This window comes from Lynx rufus, unplaced genomic scaffold (assembly GCF_022079265.1).
Source record: "Lynx rufus isolate CCGP_SWC_20201006 ecotype Redwood Valley unplaced genomic scaffold, mLynRuf1.p SCAF_10, whole genome shotgun sequence".
Classification (NCBI taxonomy): domain Eukaryota; kingdom Metazoa; phylum Chordata; class Mammalia; order Carnivora; family Felidae; genus Lynx; species Lynx rufus.
In genome coordinates, this window is record NW_025814824.1 from 56831169 (window position 1) to 56852030 (window position 20862).

General features: G+C 46.2%; 1 protein-coding gene and 1 non-coding gene across 3 annotated transcripts; one reads left to right on the forward strand and one right to left on the reverse strand.

The window, feature by feature from the left end:
• The first annotated feature begins 2818 nt into the window (after window positions 1-2818).
• Window positions 2819-9517, forward strand: PHF24 (PHD finger protein 24). Of its 2 annotated transcripts, none has more exons than XM_047098657.1 (7): window positions 2819-3196; window positions 3839-4024; window positions 7384-7462; window positions 7777-7982; window positions 8330-8490; window positions 9005-9100; window positions 9421-9517. In XM_047098657.1, the coding sequence occupies exons 1-7, from the start codon at window positions 2819-2821 to the stop codon at window positions 9515-9517; spliced, it is 1203 nt and encodes a 400-aa protein (XP_046954613.1). The 2 variants fall into 2 exon arrangements, with proteins under 2 accessions (XP_046954613.1, XP_046954620.1); XM_047098664.1 differs by having other exon boundaries at window positions 3069-3196; window positions 3904-4024.
• Window positions 9518-16152: 6635 nt separating this feature from the next.
• Window positions 16153-16262, reverse strand: LOC124505555 (U6 spliceosomal RNA). Its single transcript, XR_006960679.1, has one exon. It is a non-coding gene; the product is annotated as a U6 spliceosomal RNA (small nuclear RNA).
• Window positions 16263-20862: the final 4600 nt, after the last annotated feature.

Here is a 20862-nt window from a genome sequence, read left to right on the forward strand (position 1 = left end):
TTTGTATCTTATTTTTCCTTCCATTCCCCTATGTTCATCTATTGTGTTTCTCAAATTTCACATATGAGTGAAATCATATGATATCTGTCTTTCTCTGACAGACTTATTTCCTTTAGCATAATACCCTCTAGTTCCATCCATGTTGTTGCAAAGATTTCATTCTTTTTCATCACCAAGTAGTATTCCATTGTATATGTATACCACATCTTCTTTATCCATTCAGTTGATGGATATTTGAGCTCTTTCCATAATTTGGCTATTGTTGATAGTGCCTCTATAAACATTCAGGTGCATGTGTCCCTTTGATTCAGCATTCCTATATCCTTTGGATAAATTCCTAGTAGTGCAATTGCTGGATCTTAGGGTAATTCTATTTTTAATTTTTTGAGGAACCTCTATACTGTTTTCCAGAGTGGCTGCACCAGTTTGCATTCCCACCAGCAGTCAAGAGGGTTCCCCTTTCTCTACATCCTCGCCAACATCTGTTGTTTCCCAAGTTGTTAATTTTAGCCACTCTGACCAGTGTGAGGTGGTATCCCAATGTGGTTTTGATTTGCATTTCCCTGATGATGAGCAATGTTGAGCATCTTTTCATGTGTCTGTTTGCCATCTAAGCATCCGACTCTTGATTTCAGCTTAGGTCATGATATTGAGGTTCATGAGTTCAAACCTCACATCAGGCTTCATGCTAACAGTACAGAGCCTGCTTGAGATTCTCTCTCTCTCTCTCCCTCTCTCTCTCTCTCTGCCCCTCTCCTTCCCTCTCTGCCCCCCCAAAATAAATAAAAATTTAAAAATATTGAACTCATAGAAACAGAGTACAATTATGGTTGCCAAAGGCTGAGAATAGGGGGAAATGGGGAAACATTGGTCAAAGGGTACAAACGTTCAGTTATAAAATAAGTAAGTTCTGGGGATCTCAGGTACAGCAAGGTGACCATAGTTAATACTATTTTGTATATTTGAAAGATGCTACAAGAGTAGAGCTATAATGTTCTTATTAATATAAGAATGACAAAATGGTAATTATGTGAGGTAAAGGATGTGTTAACTAGCCTTATTGTAAACATTTTTGCGATATATAAGTATCAAATCATCACATTGTACACTTTAAATTTATATCGTGTTGTATGTCAATGATATCTCAATAAAGCTGGGAAATAAATGAACATAAAACTGCCCTCTCTCCCTTTACCCTTTATCTAGTCAGTTACCAATTTCTCTAATTTTGTGTCCAGGGTATCAAATAGACTCCGTCAGCATTATTCTTGCTGTCATCATTTCAGTTTAAATCCTCTACATCTTGCCTGGACTATTATAGTAGCCTTCTAATTGGCCCTAACCTTTCCTCCTACCCTTTGCCACCTCTTCACCCACACAAACTGAAAATAGCTTCCTACCCGTTCTTCAGGGTCCACTTTGACTCCCAGTAGTGTAGTCTTAACCTCCCTTTAGGCATTTCCAGTACTTTGTCTCACTCTTCTTTGAGTTCTGATATTAAGTAGCTTTAGTGGTGAGACTGTTCTCCTGTCTTCTATGTCTTATGATGAGTAGTTAGTGCTTTGCACATTGTGCTGTTCAATAAGCCTTGATTATAATGGATTGAGAAAAAGGCTAAAATGGACTCTCTTTTTCACTTTACTTAGAAGAAGCATTCCCCAGCTGAATTCCACTAAGACCTTTCAGGCTAGGAAATAGCAAACCATCTTTGCAATGTGCCATGTCATGCCCTCACTTAACAGTGCTGTACCCTGGTACTGCAAAGGAAGAGCAGGGATAATGTTACTTCTTAATCTGTAAAGGTTTTATTGAACAGTTCATTAAAAAAAAATAACACTAGTGGGGTGCCTGGGTGGCTCAATCGGTTCAAACCGATCGGTTCAAATAGGTTCTAAGTGTCTGATGGGCTTAGATCTCGTGGTTTGTGGGTTCGAGCCCCGCATTGGGCTCTGTCCTAACAGCTTGGAGCCTGGACCCTGCTTCAGATTCTGTGTCTCCTTTTCTTTCTGCCCCTCCCCCACTCGTGTTCTGTCTCTCTTTCAAAAATAAATAAACATTAAATTAAAAAAAACATTAGTGAAGTTTTAAAAATGTGAGCAGCACCTTAGCACTTGTAATGGTCAGGTTGTCTATGAAAGAGAAACACACCCACAAAGAAGCATAGCTACCAATTAGAGGGGGCAAAGGATTGTTTGTGACCTTAACCATACGGATCGGGTGGTAGAGTTTCCTATCTAATTAGGAGTCCCCTAAAAATAGGAGATCATTCACTGTGACTGAAAAAATGAGCATTTTATGTGGATTATCCCTGGATGCACTGTGCACAGCACTTATTGGAGGAGTGTTTCTTGTCAGAAGTCTGAAATGTATTGCTGCAGTCTTGCTTTAAGCCTTGGGTCGTCTCATGGGGCAGAGGAAAGACTTGGGCTCTGAAGTTTCTAACTTTCTCAACAAAGGCGTGGGACCCCTAGACCTAATTGGCTTTGGGACACCAAGAAAGCCAGAGATACAATTTCACATTTGTAGAATACTTCCCAGTCTACTAAGCACTTTTTAAGCTCATTTTTTAATGTTATCCTCATGACAGCCCTGTGAAGTGCACTGGGCAGATAGCTTCCATTTTTATAAATGAGAAAAACAAACTCACAGAGCTAGTTAAAAATAGCAGAGTCTTTTGACTCCTTAACAAGTGTTCTCTCCACCTCACCATGCCACTAAGCTCCAGAAAATCTTGCCATTTAGGTGAATGGTTGAAACTGATTGGCCCAACATGGCCATTGGTTGAGTCTGGGCCCCTCTGCTTTTGGTCCACAGAGCCATGGGGGTGTTGATGTCCAAGCGGCAGACGGTGGAGCAGGTGCAGAAGGTGAGCTTGGCTGTGTCTGCCTTCAAGGATGGGCTACGGGACAGGCCTTCCATCCGACGCACCGGTGAGCTTCCAGGGTCCCGCCGTGGCACCGTAGAGGGCTCTGTCCAGGAGGTACAGGAGGAGAAAGAAGCAGAGGCAAGCACTCCAGTGCTCCAAGAAGAGAGCAGTGTCAACCGTGCAGCCTGGGAGAGGCTCCGAGATGGGCGTGGAGTGGAGCCTGAGGAGTTTGACAGGACTAATCGTTTCACGCCCCCTGCGTTCATCCGCCCTACCCGGAAGCTGGATGATGACAAGCCTCCTGATATCTGCTTGGAGCCCAGAGAACATGTGAGTATCCAGTTAAGGCACAATCCTCAAGTCTTAGACTTTCTGAGGATCAGAGAGCAGGATAGGACGGCCTGAGTATAGTTAAAATGAGGCTCAAAAACAAAAGAACTCCAGAAAGGTGCAGTTGAGTCCAGAACAATCTTAAAGAATTTCTTCTACAAGAATAAAAATGTTACATCCTGGATTGGTTTTGTGAAAGACATGAGGCAGTGGTGATAAGGAATGACACGATAGCAGGGATAGTAGTATTCCCTGTAGGAGGCATTTAGAAATTTGTGGGCATTCAAGAAGGTCACAGTGAGTGGGAATTGCTACTGGTTTTTGATGCCAAGAAAACCAGGGATGCTAAGTGTCCTGCAATGCTTGGGACAGTCTTTCAGAACAAATTTTTTTCCCAAAAAATCCTAGTAGCATCCCTCTTCAGAAACATGATCACAGAAGCCTGAGCATATGGAAAAGCTTACTGATTCTTGTCTCTCCAAGAGAAAGCTCCATCACCTCAACACTGCCTTCAGTTGGAGCTGTTCCTCTGGGCTTCTCCAGGGACACTCAGCCCCGTGTAGGTAGCTCTGTGTTTGGTGGTCATAGGATCTTGCTGCCTACACTGGAATGAATACACTCCCTATTTATTCCTTTCCTCAGGTTGTCAATGATGAGATGTGTGATGTCTGTGAGGTCTGGACAGCTGAGAGCCTCTTCCCATGCAGGATCTGCACCAGGGTTTTCCATGATGGCTGCCTGCGCCGCATGGGCTACATCCAAGGAGATAGTGCAGCGGAGGTGACCGAGACAGCCCACACAGAAACCGGCTGGAGCTGCCACTACTGTGTGAGCCTGGACTACAGGGACAGTAGGCTGCCTCACTGCAGGGAACTTGGCACTTTTACTAGAGACCCAGTCTTGGAACACTGGTTTCTAGGCAGTGACCTATAGAGGTTTCCAATAGTAGACACATGGATCCTCAAGCTTTCTCTTGAGGACAGGCTTTCTCTACCTCAGCATTATGACATTTTTGGACATAATTTTTTGTTGTGGGGAGTGTATACATTGTAGGATATTTAGCAGCATCCCTGGCCTCCACCCCCATTAGATGTCAGTGGCACCCAACCCCAGTTGTAACAACCAAAAATGTTTCCAGATACTCCCAAATGTGTCCTAGGGGAGAAAACTTATCCCCAGTTGAGAACCACTGAGCTAGAAGAATCAATGGGTAGGATGAGGCCTAATTACTAAAAAGTCTTTTGTTTGGAACAGTGCTTTCTCTCTAAGTCTGTGGTTGTCATTCATTGTACTCATCTGAAAAACCAACCTGAAATCCTAACCAGCTTGCCTCCAATAGGTGTAGGCTCTAACATAGGAACACTTACTTCTTAGTCCTAAGATTGTCATTTGGTCTACCACCTAATTCTTAGGAGCATTTGTTCTTTATCTCTGATATGATCATTATGTAAATTAAATAACAACGGTCTGTTGATTCAGAACTTTGCAAATTCTATATAAATGCCTTCTAACTTTTAAAAAGACAAAAGCCAGATTCATATCCATTTCTCAGCATATCTGAATAGAGTTTAACTCTTGCTTTATTGATCTGTTATCCTGCAGGTGTCTTCATTATTCATGGATTTCAGAATAAGGAGCATCTCAGCAGATCCCCCCTCTTCTTCCTACTGCCTAGAAGAAAGCAAAATTGAAGTATAGGACAGTTGTTTCCAGCCACTTACACATCTTTTCCCCAGCTGAAGTATGTCATGGTAGACCCTGCTCTACACACCATCTTCTCTAGTCACCACCCCTCCAAACACCAGCCTTTTCACTCCCAGCAACTCTGCTCTGCAGTATTCTGATGTGGGACCAGGTTGAAGGTGTCTCTGTCCTAACCCCCACCCCCACCCCAGAATATATGGCCCCCTTATTGGCTTTCTGTCATGGTCCTACCATCATTACTAGCACTTTCCAGACTTTTTACAAAGGCTTCTTCCAAGATCTTCCCCTTTATTTCCTTCCCTTCATAGCCAGGCTTCTTGAAAAGACTCCATTAGCTCCTTGTGGCTACTCACCCACCTATAATTCAGCTTCTGCATCCATCATTCTGCTGAATTGTTTCTTTCTTAAGTCACCAGTGACCTAATTGTCAAGTCTAGTGACTTTTTCTCAGGTATCTTCTTACTTGACCTCTCTGGGGTGTTTAGCACTTCCTTATTGCCTCTTCTCTTTTGGAGGGATTTGAGTATTTATGAGAGTTATTATGTAAAATATGGAAACTAGAGAAAATAGAAAACCAGTAAAGTCCTATCATATTTGTATAACCACTGTTAATATAACCTTCTACATTGTGCAACTCTCTTTTCTTGGCTTCTAGTATCCTCTACTGATACTCTTCCTATCTTCTCTGACCATTCTGAATGACTTTAGTTAATTTCTTGCTGTAGTCCTAAATGCTTTCTTGGGGCTCTGTTGTTACATTTATCTTTTCTCATTGTACACACTCTCTGCCTGGGTTACTTCATCCACTTTAGTGGCTACAGCTACTGTCTAAACACTAATGATTCCCAAACCTGTGTGTCCAGACCTGAATTTCTTATCTCTTGGATTTACATCCATCTTGTTGCCTCACAGGTACTTCACATTCAGCATGCCCCAAAACGAACTCCCCTTTTCCCCAAAACCTGTTCTCCATCCATTTATTGCCTCTGTCAATAGTAATACCACCACCACCACTCCCCAGGTACCAACACCAACTCATTTCTCTCTTTCATCCTTCACATCCAGTAAGTGATTCTGTCTCCTAATACCTCCAATCTCTCCTCTCTTCTCCATGCTCAAGTCTTAGTTTAGCCACTCATCTTTTTTTACCTGCACTATAGTGACAGCCAACTAACTTCTCCATGCATCTAGGCTTTGCCCCTCTAATTCATTCTCCATACAGCAAAGAGTTGACCATGGCACTCTGCCCTTAAAAACCATTTGGTGGGGCCCCTGGGTGGCTCAGTCGGTTAGGTGTCTGACTTCAGATCAGTCATTATCTCATGGTTTGTGAGTTCAAGCCCTGCATCAGGCTCTTGGCTATCAGTGCAGAGCCTACTTTGGATCCTCTGTCCCCCTATCTCTGCCCCTTCCCTGCTTATTCTCTCTCTCTTTCTCTCTAAAAAGTAAATGAACATTAAAAAAAAAAACATTTGGTGACTCCTCTTTGCCCCAAAATAAAGGCTCATTTGAATAAAGGCTCAGAAATAAAGGGAATTTGAGGCCCTTAAATAAAGGGCATTTGAGGCACTTCACAGTCAGGCTTTGGCCTACCTGTCCCTTATCTTTTATCATTCCTCTTTATTTTCCTTACACACACACACACACACACACACACGCACACACACACACCCTACACTCCTGCCCCACTGAACATCTCACAGTGTTACACCACATTTATTGAAAGAATTGTTTGAGTTCTTTATGAAATCCGCAAATGAATACTCATGATATGTCTGTTCCTGTTCTTTGCTGGTATTTTAGGAGAGAAATAACCTACTAGAGAGAATCTTTGATAATTTAAAGACTATAAAACTGTATATAAGTGTTAACAGAATAACATATCAGTGCTGTTTTAGAATTAAAGCTTCTATGGCACCACAAAAAAAACTCGTTTTAGGGACTTTGTCATTATGTCATCTCTTTTAAAACCGTTATGGATTATTTAAAGTAATACAGCCTACTAGGATCAGTTAGAATTAAACTTCTTTTTTAACTGAAATCCTCTTTGAGCACAGTCTAACACAGAAGCCAGGTACATAAAATGAATAAAGATGGAGCTGCTGTGGTTGATGGAGTTGGGGATTCACAACCTTGCCCACTTACTAGTCCCCTTTTCCCTTGAAGCAGCTTCCTAAGGCACTTCCAAGGAATCCCTAGGGTATCTCAGAATAATTTTTAAACTCCTGTCTTCGTAAAAGGGACTCAGGTCTAGAATCAGGATACCAGGCTTCTGGGGAAGATTCTGCCACAGAGTTGGTCAACTCTGAGCAAGTCCTTTCCCCTTTCTAGAAACTCAGTCTCCTTGATTCTGATTAGAGGCTGGGATTAGATGATCCCAGAATTGCCTTCAAATTGAAATACTATTTCCATCCTTCTTGATCCTTGGCTTTTCTTTCTTGCTGGTCTATATGGCCACTGACTCAGCTCTTCTCTTTTTTCAGGACAACCTCAACTTGCTGCTAACTGAGGAGGAAATGTACAGCCTCACAGAGACCTTTCAGCAGTGTAAAGTCATCCCTGGTAAGGCTGCACAGTGCTGTCAGATGCAGAGGGGCTGGCACATTTTTCCTCCATACTTTCTAGGATGAACCATAAAAGGAGTATTCTGGAATTTGGAGGGTAGGGGTAAATAGGTCCCTGTTGGCCAGCAGGGGCACCCACACACCTACCCATTCCCCCCACCCACCACAGCCTCAGTTATCCTGGCTATGGGAGAAAAAGACTCCACAAAAGCTATGGATGTAGGGGCTCTGGAGGGTAGCCTAGGGGTGAATGGAGATGCCCCAGAGGCTGAGGAAAGGGTGGGCATGGCTAGCATGGGGTGCCTCCCACAGATTGCTCCCTGACACTGGAGGACTTCCTGCGCTACCGCCACCAAGCAGCAAAGCGGGGGGACAGTGACAGGGCTCTAAGCGAGGAGCAAGAGGAGCAGGCAGCCCGCCAGTTTGCAGCCCTGGACCCTGAACATCGAGGACACATAGAGTGGCCTGACTTCTTGTCCCATGAGTCCCTCCTGCTTCTGCAGCAATTGCGTCCCCAGGTGAGGGCCAGCTGGGGTGAATGTCGATGGGATACTGGGTGACAGAGACCTGGGAAGCATGCCAGGTAGGTTGGGGGAGCACTAGGTACTGTCTTAGCAGGGACCAGTACCAGGAAAGGGCTCACCTTCTACCCAGTAACAGGTGGTCCAGTGCCTAAGCTGGGGAAACTGCCCAAGGAAGATTGATTTGCATTGAACCCAACTGCAAATGTTAATGCTACCAGAAAGCCTCTGGGCAGCTTCAAAGGGAGGCTGCCAAGGTGGTAATGGAGGTAGGATTCTCTATGGCTTGACATTTTACAAAATATTTTCAGCTCCAAGATCTTAACTTGTCTCTTCTTCCCCAGAACTCTCTGTTAAGGCTTCTGACAGTCAAGGAGCGGGAGCGAGCCCGGGCCATCTTCCTGGCACGGGGCAGTGGGAACACTATCAGTGAGGCAGAATGCCGCGGAGCCCAGCATTCTTGGTTCTGCAAACGCCTTGCAGAGGCTCCATCCTGCAGTGTCAGGTTTGCTCCCTGCCAATCCCTGCCCCCACTCACATGCCCTCATCCTTTTTCCATGCCAAATGGCCCTTGGCATAAAAGGTACCTCTCTGTTTCTTCTGTCAACGGATAGGAGAGGATCCTCCTGTGCATTAGACAGTGACTCCTGTTGGGCCAAGGCATAGGGCATCCCCTCCTCCAAACTGTGGCCCCGTATCAGAAAAGCCTGGAGGCTCAAGCATCCGACTTGGGCTTAGGTCATGATCTCACTGTTTGTGAGTTCAAGCCCCACGTCCGACTCTGTGCTGACAGCTCAGAGCCTGGAGCCTGCTTCAGATTCTGTGGTCTCCCTCTCTCTGCCCCTCCCCCATTCATGCTGTCTGTCTGTCTCTCTCTGTCTCTCTCTCTTTCAAAACTAAATAAACATTAGAAAAGCCTGGACATGCATGTCCAGAGCCATGGATGGGTTCACCAGAGTTTGGGAGGAGCCAGACCTTTCACTTTCCCACTGCTAACCACATATCATTGTGTCCAACAGTATCAGCCATGTGGGTCCCATAGCAGATAGTAGCCCAGCCAGCAGCAGCAGCAAGAGTCAGGACAAGGCTCTGCTGCCAGCAGAACAGGAGTCCAGGTGAGTAGAACCTCCTTAAGGGGCTGTCTGCACCCCTACACTTTAACACACATAAGTGGGCATTACTAACTGCCACCCCAAAACAGCAAGTGCCTATCCCAGAAACCAGGCTCCAAGAATATACATTTGACCACAGATATATAGGATCAGTTGGCTGGTCTGTCAACTTGGAAGCACAGCCAGTCATACCTATGTCAGCCAAAAGCCAGGGCTTCTCTGAGTTTTGCTCAGCTCAAGCTGTACTGCCACTGGGACCAGGTCTCACGAGCCTTCGGGCTCTACAGCCAATCTCACAAACCTGTTCTTTGCTCCCACTCCAGATTTGTGGATTGGCCTACCTTCCTGCAGGAAAATGTTGTCTACATCTTGGCCGCTCGCCCCAACAGTGCAGCAATTCATCTGAAACCCCCAGGATAGCATGGAGCAGAGAAGCTGGGGGACAGTGATGTTCTCTCCCTCCTTTCCTTTTGCCCTTTCCCCCTTCCCCCCACCATCCTCTGCCTGAGACTTACGGGGATGGAGCACTGCCAGCATCTCAATTTGCCACTAAGCTTTATGGAACTGAAATCACTCTTCCCCTCACAACAGAGGCAGTAAATGCATTGCCACCAGGAAAAGCCGGGGGAGCTGTGGCAGTATCCGCTCCTGGACCCACCCCCCCTACCCTCACATCACAGACTGGACCTGCCACTGCACACATATGTGCATACACACACATATACCCATGCCTAGCTGTCCATGCCTTCAGAGACCTGGTTCTTCTTCATTGAAAAAGGATCAAAATTCCTTTGTGAAGCTCCTGGTTATAGATTGGGGGGCGGGGGGGTCTCTGTTTACTCCTTCTATTGGCCGGTTCTGATTTCCTATAGACAAGTCTCTGGCCAAGTGATTCTTGATAATAGGGCACATCAGACTCACGTGTTGTCCTAGAGATGCTGACAGGTTCCCTCTTCCCCAAATGAAAATCCCTTCTGTGGTGAGCCACTGTTCTGGTAGGTGTGTGCTATGTCCCTCAGGTATGTTGGGGTGACAAAATTATTGAAAACCACCACTGGCACTTCAGCCCATTATTTATTTAAATTCTAATTTCTAGAGACAGAGAAGGTAACTAGTCTATGGAGTCCTAATTAGAAGAAGGGAAGGCAGCCCTTCCCAGGAACCCAGAATTCTAGGAACCTCTCACCACATCTTTCAAGTCCAAAAGTCTTTAGAACAGTTAAAAACCAAGATGAGCCACCCTGGCCCCTGGTTTGCAGATGGGAACACATGGCCTAGAGCCCAGGGGGCCTGAATAGAACAAGTATGATGGCAAGAACCACAGGCCTCTGTATTAGATGCCTCATCCAAGTTGGCTACCACAGAGACCCGAAGCTTGATCTCCAGTGAGGACAAGGTCTGGATGGAAAAAGAAAAGAGAAGCCTTGTACTTTTCCATCTTTCCACCTCAACTCACCTGTAGACCTGGAAAAAAAAAGTGTGCCATTGCATAAAGAATAAGAGCCAGCCTCTCCCACAGCCCAAGAAAGAGCAGTTCCACAGAAGCCCTCAGTGAGGACTCCTTTCAACCACCCTGACAATGAGGGTAAGAAGCTGGAGCTAAGAAGAAGATTTGCATCTCAGCTCTTGATCAGAGAAAGTCTGAGCAAGGCCTCACAGAAGAAGATTCATTCTTCTCCCCATCACTGAGATAGGGCCTGAGTTGCTGCTTCTCCCTACGTGTCTGAGCCCCTTCTGTCCTTAATAAGTTCTCATTAAGTTCTCAAGTCACTGCATGTTGTGGGTCAGCCCTGGCCCCGGAGTCCAGGTTCTGTTTCCAGCCTGACAACTTAGGTTTAGCAAAATTTGAATACTAGAGAGGGGGTTGGCTTGATCATGTAGAAGCTAACATATCTCCATTGCTCAAGGCACTTGTACTAAATTGGGTGCTTACAGAAGAAGTAGCATACAGCTCAGTGTGGAGATGCTCAGAGGAAAGTGGGGAGCTGCAACCAGGGTCATGGTAAGAGTACTATATGCTCTTCTTCTGTAGAAACTGCCTGACCCAGAATCAGGGTGAGAAACTTCAAGGGTTGGATTATTCAGTACTGAAATGAAGGAGACAGAAGATCAATTTGGATTCATGTATATGGCTCTGAACATTTTAAAACCCACAACTTTTTGTAAATACTTCTTAGGCATATTCCCAAGATTGATCAGTTAGGAGGGGCCGTTATTTAGTTTAGCCAGAAAAAATAAAAAGCAAAAGCACAGGACTCTTGGGTCCAAGGACTGCCTCTGAAGCAGCCAGACCTGGGTTTTACACTGAGAAGATTAAAACACATTCAGCACAGGGACTCTTGCTTATTCTCCTGGTAAATCACCTTGTATGCCAATGGCCTTGGGCTGCTGGATTACAGACAGGGAATTTTGAGTAGAGACAAGCTCTGGGCTTTGAGGGTTGAACCGCTTTTTTCTCCTGCCTCAGCATCACTCATAGAGACTGGAAATATATCTTCTTGTTCCCTGATCCTTCACAGACAAGGTGATGCCTACCTCTGTGGAACTGCAGCTTCTAGCTTTCTGTGGGTGAGTGGTGAAAGACCATGGTCAGATCAGGCCAGGTACATCCCAGGGCCTAGCAAAGCAGGCCCTGAATTTCTTCCACAGTAGGATCAGGCCCATTTGGGACTATCTCTCTCCCTGTTCCAAGACAGCAAGTTTTCTTGGTAGGTGCATGCTATAGAGGGCCCAGAGGACCCCAGCATAGAGTTCCCAGTCCACTAGAGTCCTAAGAAGCAAAACATGGAGGAATAACTAGCCTCCTCTCCATTAGGCTTGTAGCTTTTTACTAATGAAGAGGTTCCTTTGTTCCCCCAGACCAGAGTTGCAGAAGGCCCATCCCAACCCCCCCTGTCTGGGATGACCCTTTCCAGTGTCCCAATCCATGGAGCTCCTATGCAATATATATGAAGGTGTTCAAACTTTCATAAACCTAGTGAAACCGATTCCCTTTCCTTTTCCTCAAGCCTTTCCATCACTGTGACTATCTGAAATTCTGCCAAGTACAAAAATTAGTGTCTGACTCTAAGGGTTTGAGAAAATGTTCCTTCCAGTCATTTCTTCCTGGCTGCCCCAAATTGAGCTCAGTGCTTTTTACAAGCACCACCTGCTCCACCCACTACCAATGGAGGTTAAGATTATGTTTATGCTCCTCTGAAGACTACTTGCCCTAGGCCTATTTTTCACCAAACACTCCTTTTCCTTATGCTCAGATTTAAAGAAAGGGGCATATGAATGACACAGTGGAGCTGCAGGGACAGAGGGTAAGCTGAGGCAGTAGCTATAGCCACATAATCTCTCCAGGTCTGCACTGTGGCTTCCTCTCCTGAGACAAGCCTTCTGCAACAATGGTAGGCTCTGTGCTTTGAGTAAAGGCCCCTTTGGATCCCAGAGATGGAGCAGTTCCTTTGCTCCCAGGTACTGGCCCACTCCCAAGTGCTTTTCTTCCTTTGAGAACAGCCAGAGCCATGAGCACATTGCCTCTTCCCACCTTCAGTCCAAGTGACTGGGCCTATAGCGCAGACACTGGCCTTTTTGGCCCTGGTGCTCCCTATGGGATGTCACCCTGGCCTTGTTTGAGTGGCCAGATCTGGGAGTTTCAGCATTCCTATTACTAACATGGGAGGCACAGGATCAAACTCCCTGGGAAGAGGGCACCTCACTGGGGAGTGAGTCCAGAATTGTGCCTAGGCCTCTTAGTCTGAAGCACAACCTCAATCATTGCAGGTTTCATGGCTTCAGTAAGAGTGGTGCAAGGAAGCCCTAAAGCCAAGAGGCATAAGCTGTCTGGCAGGGGCCCAGGCTAGCCATGACCACCGCAGAGCCAAGAATAATCTCCAGGCAGGACTGGTAGCAGACTCTAGTGATCCTACAAGCATGACCCCTTCAAACTAGCAGAGTAAAGGCAGGAATATACTTGGTACTAAAAGGGAGACCAACTGGATGTCAGGACAACATCCTGTAGCACCTGTAACCATAACCCTTTTTACTCCTCAATTTACAGTAGAATAAAATTGCTACTTTCTCCATGCCACTTAGTTTGAATATGCCCAGGATCTCTCTCTGGGCTCCTGGCTACAGCTCAGAGAATAGAGATCTCCTGGCTGGAGAATGGAAAATATTAATGTATCATGCCTGTTCCTTATAGCTCAGTCCTGGAATGGGGTAGGACTGGGCATTTCCTCTGCTGTTGCTTTCCTGCTGCCACTGCTTTTGGCAACCTTGAAAGGAAAGAAAATAAACAGGTGACAGAATTCCACTAGACCCAACTAACACTAAGGAAAACCTTCCCTCTGAGCCACATGTCCTGATGACCAAGATTGTGGACAGGGTGTCACATCTGTCTGGGCCAGTGACTAAGAAGCCCAATCACATTCTAGTTTGGATAGCATGTGTTGGCATGACCATAGATGAGAACATCAAGGTACAAGCAGCAAGGCCTTCCCATATCCATGTGAAACAAAGGCCTTCAAGCTTAGCCTTCTTTAAGAGATGGCCTATGCTCTATCTGCCAGCCAAACACAGGATTGTGAAGGGGGGCTCAGAACAGTCAAGCAACTGTGGGGTCCAATGCCCTCTAGTCCCTTGTGCCCTTCCTATATTCTTTTCTGAGGAAGGTAACTTGACAGTAAGCTGAGGGGAACATCCCCAAGCCCTGTCTTTCTCATCACTACAGCTGCATGCTCCTTCCTATGGCTCAGCCTTCACTCCTGAAGGAGCTGATGCTCCCAGAGGCTGGGCACAGTGAAAATCATAATAAAGAGATTGTGATGCTATTTTGGCTTCCTGTTTCCTGTTATTTGGGGCACCTGCTGAGTTTCTATGTGGTTTCCTATCATTGGCCAATTCTTGAATCTTAAGATGGGAACAACCATGGCCTCCAGGAAGAATGCAATACACTGTGGCTCTCTTTCTAGGGATTTCCTGGTGATGACCTTCCCAAGAATCAAGTGATTCCACTTGATTCACCATGGGCTCCACCATGGACACAGAGGGCAAATAAAAGCACTGAAAAGAGAAGCCAGAACTTTCTAAGAAACTGAGGAAGAGGTAAGGCCTCCAAGCCTGTATGCTATGTATCCTATCACCACCACCACCACCAAGGGCCAGTTTTAGACACATTTCTCTTCCCAATTCCTGCTGGGCTACAAAGTAGGAAAGCTAGTTGGCTATATTTTCTCCTAGTCTGAGTCCTTCTTGGTAGAGAGTTTCTTCCCCATTTTTGCAGTGTGTAAATTTTTTAAAATGTTTATTATTTTGAGTGTGTGTGTGTGTGTGTGTGTGTGAGAGAGAGAGAGAGAGTGAGCGGGGGAGGGACAGAGAGGGAGGGAGACACAGAATCTGAAGCAGGATCCAGGCTCTGAGCTGTCAGCACAGAGGGCCATGAGATCATGACCTGAACCAAAGTCAGCTACTTAACTGACTGAGCCATCCAGGAGCCCCACAGTGTTTCAATGTGTTATGACAGAGTTGGGTAAACTAAGGTCTGGAGAAGCTTTCAGAGGACTGAAATCCCCTTTTGTCTCCTTTACCTGATAAGAACAGAACCAATATGTATAGGCAGGAATGCATCTCTTGATTGTGGATTAGAGGCAGATACTCTACCTTTTAATCACAGGGGTCCCAAATACAAATAATTGCTAATATTTTCAAATACTTTTATGCACTGGTCAGTTCTTTTTTTTTTTAAGTTTTTACTTATTTATTTTGAAAGAGAGAGTGAGGGGTCAGAGAGAGAGGGAGAGAGAAAATCCCAAAAGAAGCCCTGCCATGGGGCTCGAACTCACAAACCATGAGATCATGATCTGAGCTGGAACCAAGAGTTGGACAGTTAACCGATTGAACCACCCAGGTGCCCCTGCACTGGGAAGTTCTAAATGCTTTACATAAAACCATCTTCAAAACAACCCTCAGGTTTGTATTACAGATGAGAAAAGTGAGGAATAGAGGCTGAGAGTTTCTCAAGGTTACACAGTCACACAGTTAGGAAACAGGGGAACCAGGTTGTCTGGCTTCAGTGCCCATGTTCTTAACCACTTCATTGTGCTGCCTGTCAGAGTACACCTCAAGGAAACAGCTGCTGTGTGGTCTAGCTTATCCCCTTTCCACCCTAGAAACAGACACATAAGCAGCCGGTCCTGTAGCCATGTCACAGGATTTCTTACAACCTGCACAACTCACCCCATTCACTCACATTTCTCCCATACCTCTCCTCCCTGGAGTTTTCAAATGGAGGTCTATCAGGCTCAGATACAGCTTGAGATCTTAAGGGTCCCTTCTTCTGTCTCAAGTTCAGTGAAGGCAAGCATTAGGACAGAAAAAGAGACATAAAAGCAGGGCCTCTGTGGACCCTAATTAAAAGCAAGGTTTCCCCACCCTCAGTACAACAATCCTGATGAACTTTAGGCCCTCTAAGGACTGTTCCCCCTCCCAACTGCCACTTGTTCTCATGGCTTGCTGGACCCTTGGCTCCACACAAACTTCCACTCACACTGCCCTCCTTTGGCTCAAGTGCACTCCTCTTATCTCTAAGAAAGTCATTCTTCAAAGGGGAAACAGTAGCTGCCAAATTTGCTAAGCATGGAATAGTGTTCTCTTTCCCACCCCACCTAAAGTGTTGCTTGGAGTTTGACCTTGCTGAACTTCAGTTTCCTTATCTGCAAAAGTCTGGGAAACAATTCCTGTCCTGTCTCCTGGGCTGATAGTTGAGTGAAGACAAGAATGAATTTGGTGAGAGCAAAGAGCTTTATACACTATAAGGCACTAAGTGAGCAGCAAGGATTTCTGGCCCCATCTAAAATCTGTGTGTGTATCATCTTCCACCCACCCACAATCACAGGCATAGCCAGGGGTACCGCTAATGGCCTCTGTCCACAGTGCTGAAGTCATAGTCGAGCCAGCTGGGGATCTTCAGTCCCTCTTTTTTATTGTTGTTGTTTCTTTTTTGGTAATATACTAATTTATTCATATATACATTCACTTTACATTATTACATTTCAACATTCATCAAAACCAAAAATATGGAAGCTTCATGAATTTGCATGTCATCTTTGTGCAGGGGCCATACTCATCTTCTCTGTATGGTTCCAATTTTAGCACATGTGCTGCTTCATGCAGCAAGCACTTCAGCCCCTCCTGTACCATCTTTAAGTAAACATAAATGCAGAGATTTCCAAGCCTGAGGATTGTCCTAAAATGTAGAAGGTACTGAAAAAATGTTTGTTTCATTTATTTCAAGTATCTTTGTATTTAAAAAATAAATATAACACTCCTTTCAAAATTGTAACATTTGGGCAATCGTACAAATGGGCAAGATGTGATCCAGCAGCTCAGGAAGAGGAGGTTGTAGTCTTCACTTGATATGGGTGAACAGTATGAGGTAGCTACAGAAAAAAAAAAAAACTGATGTAACATGAGGCTATGTAGAAAGAAGTTCAGAGTCAGAAGTGGAAGGCAGGCTGGCTCATTTGTACACTGTACCAGCACTCCTGGAAAAAGCTAATCAGAGCCAGGCACTATGAACTGAAACCCAGCCAGGGGAGCATAGTTTTGGGAGCTGGAATGAAGCAAGACAGAAGAGGAAACCATGGAGGCCTGAGAGGTGTCTCACCCTGGAGAGAAACAGGGTTGAGGTAATGTAGATGGCTGATGTCTGGCAGGTGGGACTGATGAGGTCAATGTGACCTCAAGGACAAAGCTAAGACCAAAGGTGGAGGAGAGGCAGACTTCTCCTCAATAGCACCAAAAGGTAACTAGATACCAGGGAAGGTAGTGAAGCTGTATAAGCATATGACAAAACTGTTGAGTTGGGGGTGGGATACTTACCAGGCATCCCATCCTCTTGAGACTTGTGATGCCTACAAATGGTTAAGCACCTTCTGGTGAATGCCCAGCCCTAAGTCCAGCTGAGCTGGAGGCATATTCAAGATTGTAGAGACCCATATGACCATAGAACATTAGAATAACTGGGTCGGGAAACTTAATTTCTTTAGTTAACCTCATAGACCAACTGTTGTACCTACAACTCTCGGTCGTGACCTGAGAGAAAAGAGTCAAGGTCTCAATACACCTGCTGTGCCTTTCCAGGATGAGCTCTGGAAAGCTTGCCTCTAGAACCTGATGTTGCATGCCCTCTGCTGGTCATTTCTAACACTATCCTCTCACTCCCAAGGCAAGAAATAACCCCTCTGAATAGTTAGGGTACTGGTCAGTGTAGGTTTAGAACAACCAGGTGAGGGGCAACTGGGTGGCTCAGTCAGTTGAGCATCCAATGGTTGATTTCATCTCAGGTCATGATCCTAGGGTCATGAAATCAAGCCCTGCATTGGGCTTTGCTCTGAGCATGGAACCTGCTTAAGATTCTCTCTCTCTCTCTCTCTCTCTCTCTCTCTCTCTCTCCTCCCCCCCTCCTTCTGCCCCTCTCCTCCACTTGCACACTCTCCCTCTAAACATAAAAAAGAAAAACCAGGTGAGTACCAGTGAGTAGATCACTGGTCAGTGTTCAATCAGCATACAGGATCAGAACTGAATCTGCAGCTGAGTTCTAGTACCTGTATCAAAATAAGGGCTCATCCGTGTCTAGAAGGGCTTAAGCTAAGGCTGAGTTTGAGGAAATGTCTGGTCCAGGACTAAGACCAAGGTCAGTGTCTCAGGCTGAAGTCAAAGTTGACACTCAGTGTGGAAAGAAGTCTGGGTTCAAGTGTCAGCATGCAGTATGTATTCAGGTGAGATGCTAAGAGTCTGACCTCAGGTAGGAGTCAGTTAGCATCAAGGGGTCAATGTAGCATTCATATACAAGATGGAAGCATCAGGTAATAAGCACAGGAGAACTCAAACAAAAAATATTGCCAGGGGAAACATATAAGGGTTGGGGGACAGAATGAAGGAGTCACTAATTTCTAAGGACCTCTCAACCTTAAAGATGGTAATGGGCATGCTAGAGTCACGGTCTCTTCAGAAGGTAGATCCCAGTATTCCAGTTCCAACTTCCTGTGAAAGCCACCTCACTAACAATAGAATTACCACATACAAATCATAGGTACAATCTGGGGACAGGAGAGGTCCAAGGACCAGTCCTGTCACTGCAGAGAGCTGGCAGCTGTGGGGGTAGTCTTGCTTTCCCCCGGATTCTCTGTTTCTACTGGCAACAGGGCCTGGCAGCCTCCCACACCCAGATCTTAGCAACCGTGGGAGCCCCTGGCAACGGCTGCCATGGCAACAAGACAGGGAACTAAGAATGGGCTAGGTGGGGGAGCACTTCCTCTGAAGTCTTCAGGATATGTGCAAGATAGGAGGCTCCCCTCCCATACACAGTCTGGGAGGGAACATGTGCTCCTGTCTAAACACCTCCTTAGTGGCACCCACCTCCACCCCAGCCCCCGGGGTTCCGGTTCCCTCAGGGTGAGAAAATGAGGGACACCTAGGGTTATGACGTCTCCATAAGGAGGGAGGGTGAATTCAAGTGTTCAGAACTGACACGATCACAGATTCATGCATACACTGGGCAGACATGATGTCAACATGTCAACATCCACGAAGCTGTTTGTCATGTTGACACAGACCTACACATTTAGTCACACATGTATACTAACACAAAATCACATACACAACAAATAATACAGAATCAGGCACACTACCACACAAAAATATTGCACAGATATATTCTCACTTACAAATCACATTACAGATACAACAATAACTCCCAATCAGACTCAAACATCAAACAGATGCACTCACACATCCAGACATCTGTGAATATAGAGAGTAACAGTTAACTTTGCTGGGCATTAACTACATACCAAGTGCAGAACTAGATGCATATGTTACCTTAATTAACCTTCACAACAACTCAGTGAGGTACTATACCCGTTTTCTACACCCATTATACAAAGAAGGAAATGAGGCACAGATGTGGCAAGTCAACTCACAAGGTCAACATAGCCTACATTCTTACACCTATGGCACACTGTACACCCGGCTTCCTAACACACACCTGATACTTAGGGCAACAGGACACAGGGTGGCCATAGAGAACCCAGCAAACAATGGGGTCCATGTCATCAGCACCTGAAGGCATAGGTGCTACAACCCCCCCCCACCCCGCCCCAAGGTCTAAGCCCACAACATAGCGTCAGCAGGGACCAGGTAAGGCCCAGTGACTAAACTCTGCCTCCGTGTTGGCACAGGCAAGGCTGGAGGAGGCAAAATAGAACTGGAATAAGAAGTAGAGCCACCCACAGCCCAGGCCCCCATGAGTCTGGAGGTGGGGGAGTGAGAGCCCCCGGATCTAAGGAGCCAGCACCAGTCCTGGGCCCCCTCACCGTACCATGCCCACCTCCTTGTCACACTGTTCCATTCCCTCATCATCCCATCTCCCCTCCCTTCTAGTCTTTGTTCCCCACTACTCCTTCCCTTCTCATCCCCCTTCCTTACCTCCCACCCTATCTCTCTTCCCCTCCTCTTCCCATCCCCCTCACCCCATCTTCCCTCCCTTCTCTCATTCCCCTCGTGTCACCTCTTCTCCATCCTCCTCTTACCCCACTTCCTTTCTTTACTTCACAGCTCACACCCCTTTACACCTGGGACCGCCATGGTGAGTACTAGAAGGAAAGCAGATAATGGAGACTATGCAGACCTGACCTCAGGACCCCTTAGATCTCTCTCCTGCTCTGCTCTGGTACTGGTGTTCTCCAAGCCTCAGTTTCCAGCTCTATCCAGATTGTGTGAACTCATGGGTATCCGAACTGTTTCTGGGAAATGGCAAAGAAAGAGAGGTGAGAGCTTCTGCCCTGGCCCTTCTTTTGTCCTCAAACCCCCCAAGAACTCCTTTCCCCTCTTCACCCCCGGATTACCCCCTCCCCACCCCCGCTCCCTGTAGCACAGATGGGCCTGGGAGACAGTGACGTGGGCGCTAGGCACCGTGTCTGCTCAAGCGTCGGCTTCCGCTGGCTACCGCCTCCGCAGCCCTGCCTGCTCTGAACAGCGGGGACACTAGGGCTGAGATTTAATGGGTGGAAGGAGGGGGTTGGTATTGAGGTGGGAGATTCTGAGTGTGTTAAGGAAATCATGTGGAGCTGAGATGAAGGGTTAAGGGGGGAGCCAGGATTGGGGAGATCATGGGAGTCATAACAGATTAAGGCTACGATAAAACAGAAGATCATGGGGGGAAACAGGAGATATACCCAGCCAAGAAGAGGGGAAAGAAAGGGTGGGCTACAATTTGGGAACTCAAGAGGGAAGTGAGATGAAAGATTATAGAGAGAATGTTACTGAAGATTGTGAGAGTTGCTGGGGAGGGGCTGCTCATAAGGGAGGTGGTATTAGGGGATTATACAGAGGATGAAAAGGGGACTCACAACGGGAATCGGGAATCGTGGAGGCGCTAAAATTGGGAAGAACTACCAGGTTACCAAGGAGAGAGGGGAAGCATGCTTAAATTCTGCATGCCTACTGGCGTCTGTTTTGTTAGGTCACCTCAGGTCAGTGCCGGGTCAAGGTAAGGTAAAGCTAAATCAGGTCTGGTCGAGGTCAGTTTACAGTTCTGATGGAAGACAGGTAAGAAGGGGTGACCTTTTGACCCTGGTGGAGGGACTACACCTTCCAAAGTGCACTATTCGCTCCCCGACCCTCCTAAATGAAGAAAGGAAAGAATGCCGAGAGTCACCGCCAACTGGTAAGCAGTTTTCCTTTAAGGCTGCCTTTGACATTACACAGGTTCCAGAAGG

What these genes read in the sequence shown, in the direction of transcription:
- PHF24 (XM_047098657.1), top strand. Translation starts at nt 2,819, where the DNA reads ATGGGGGTGTTGATGTCCAAGCGGCAGACGGTGGAGCAGGTGCAGAAG. An exon ending in TGCAGCAATTGCGTCCCCAG is followed by an intron (nt 7,983 to 8,329) that starts GTGAGGGCCAGC and finishes CTTCTTCCCCAG; the next exon opens with AACTCTCTGTTAAGGCTTCT. An exon ending in GCTCCATCCTGCAGTGTCAG is followed by an intron (nt 8,491 to 9,004) that starts GTTTGCTCCCTG and finishes TGTGTCCAACAG; the next exon opens with TATCAGCCATGTGGGTCCCA.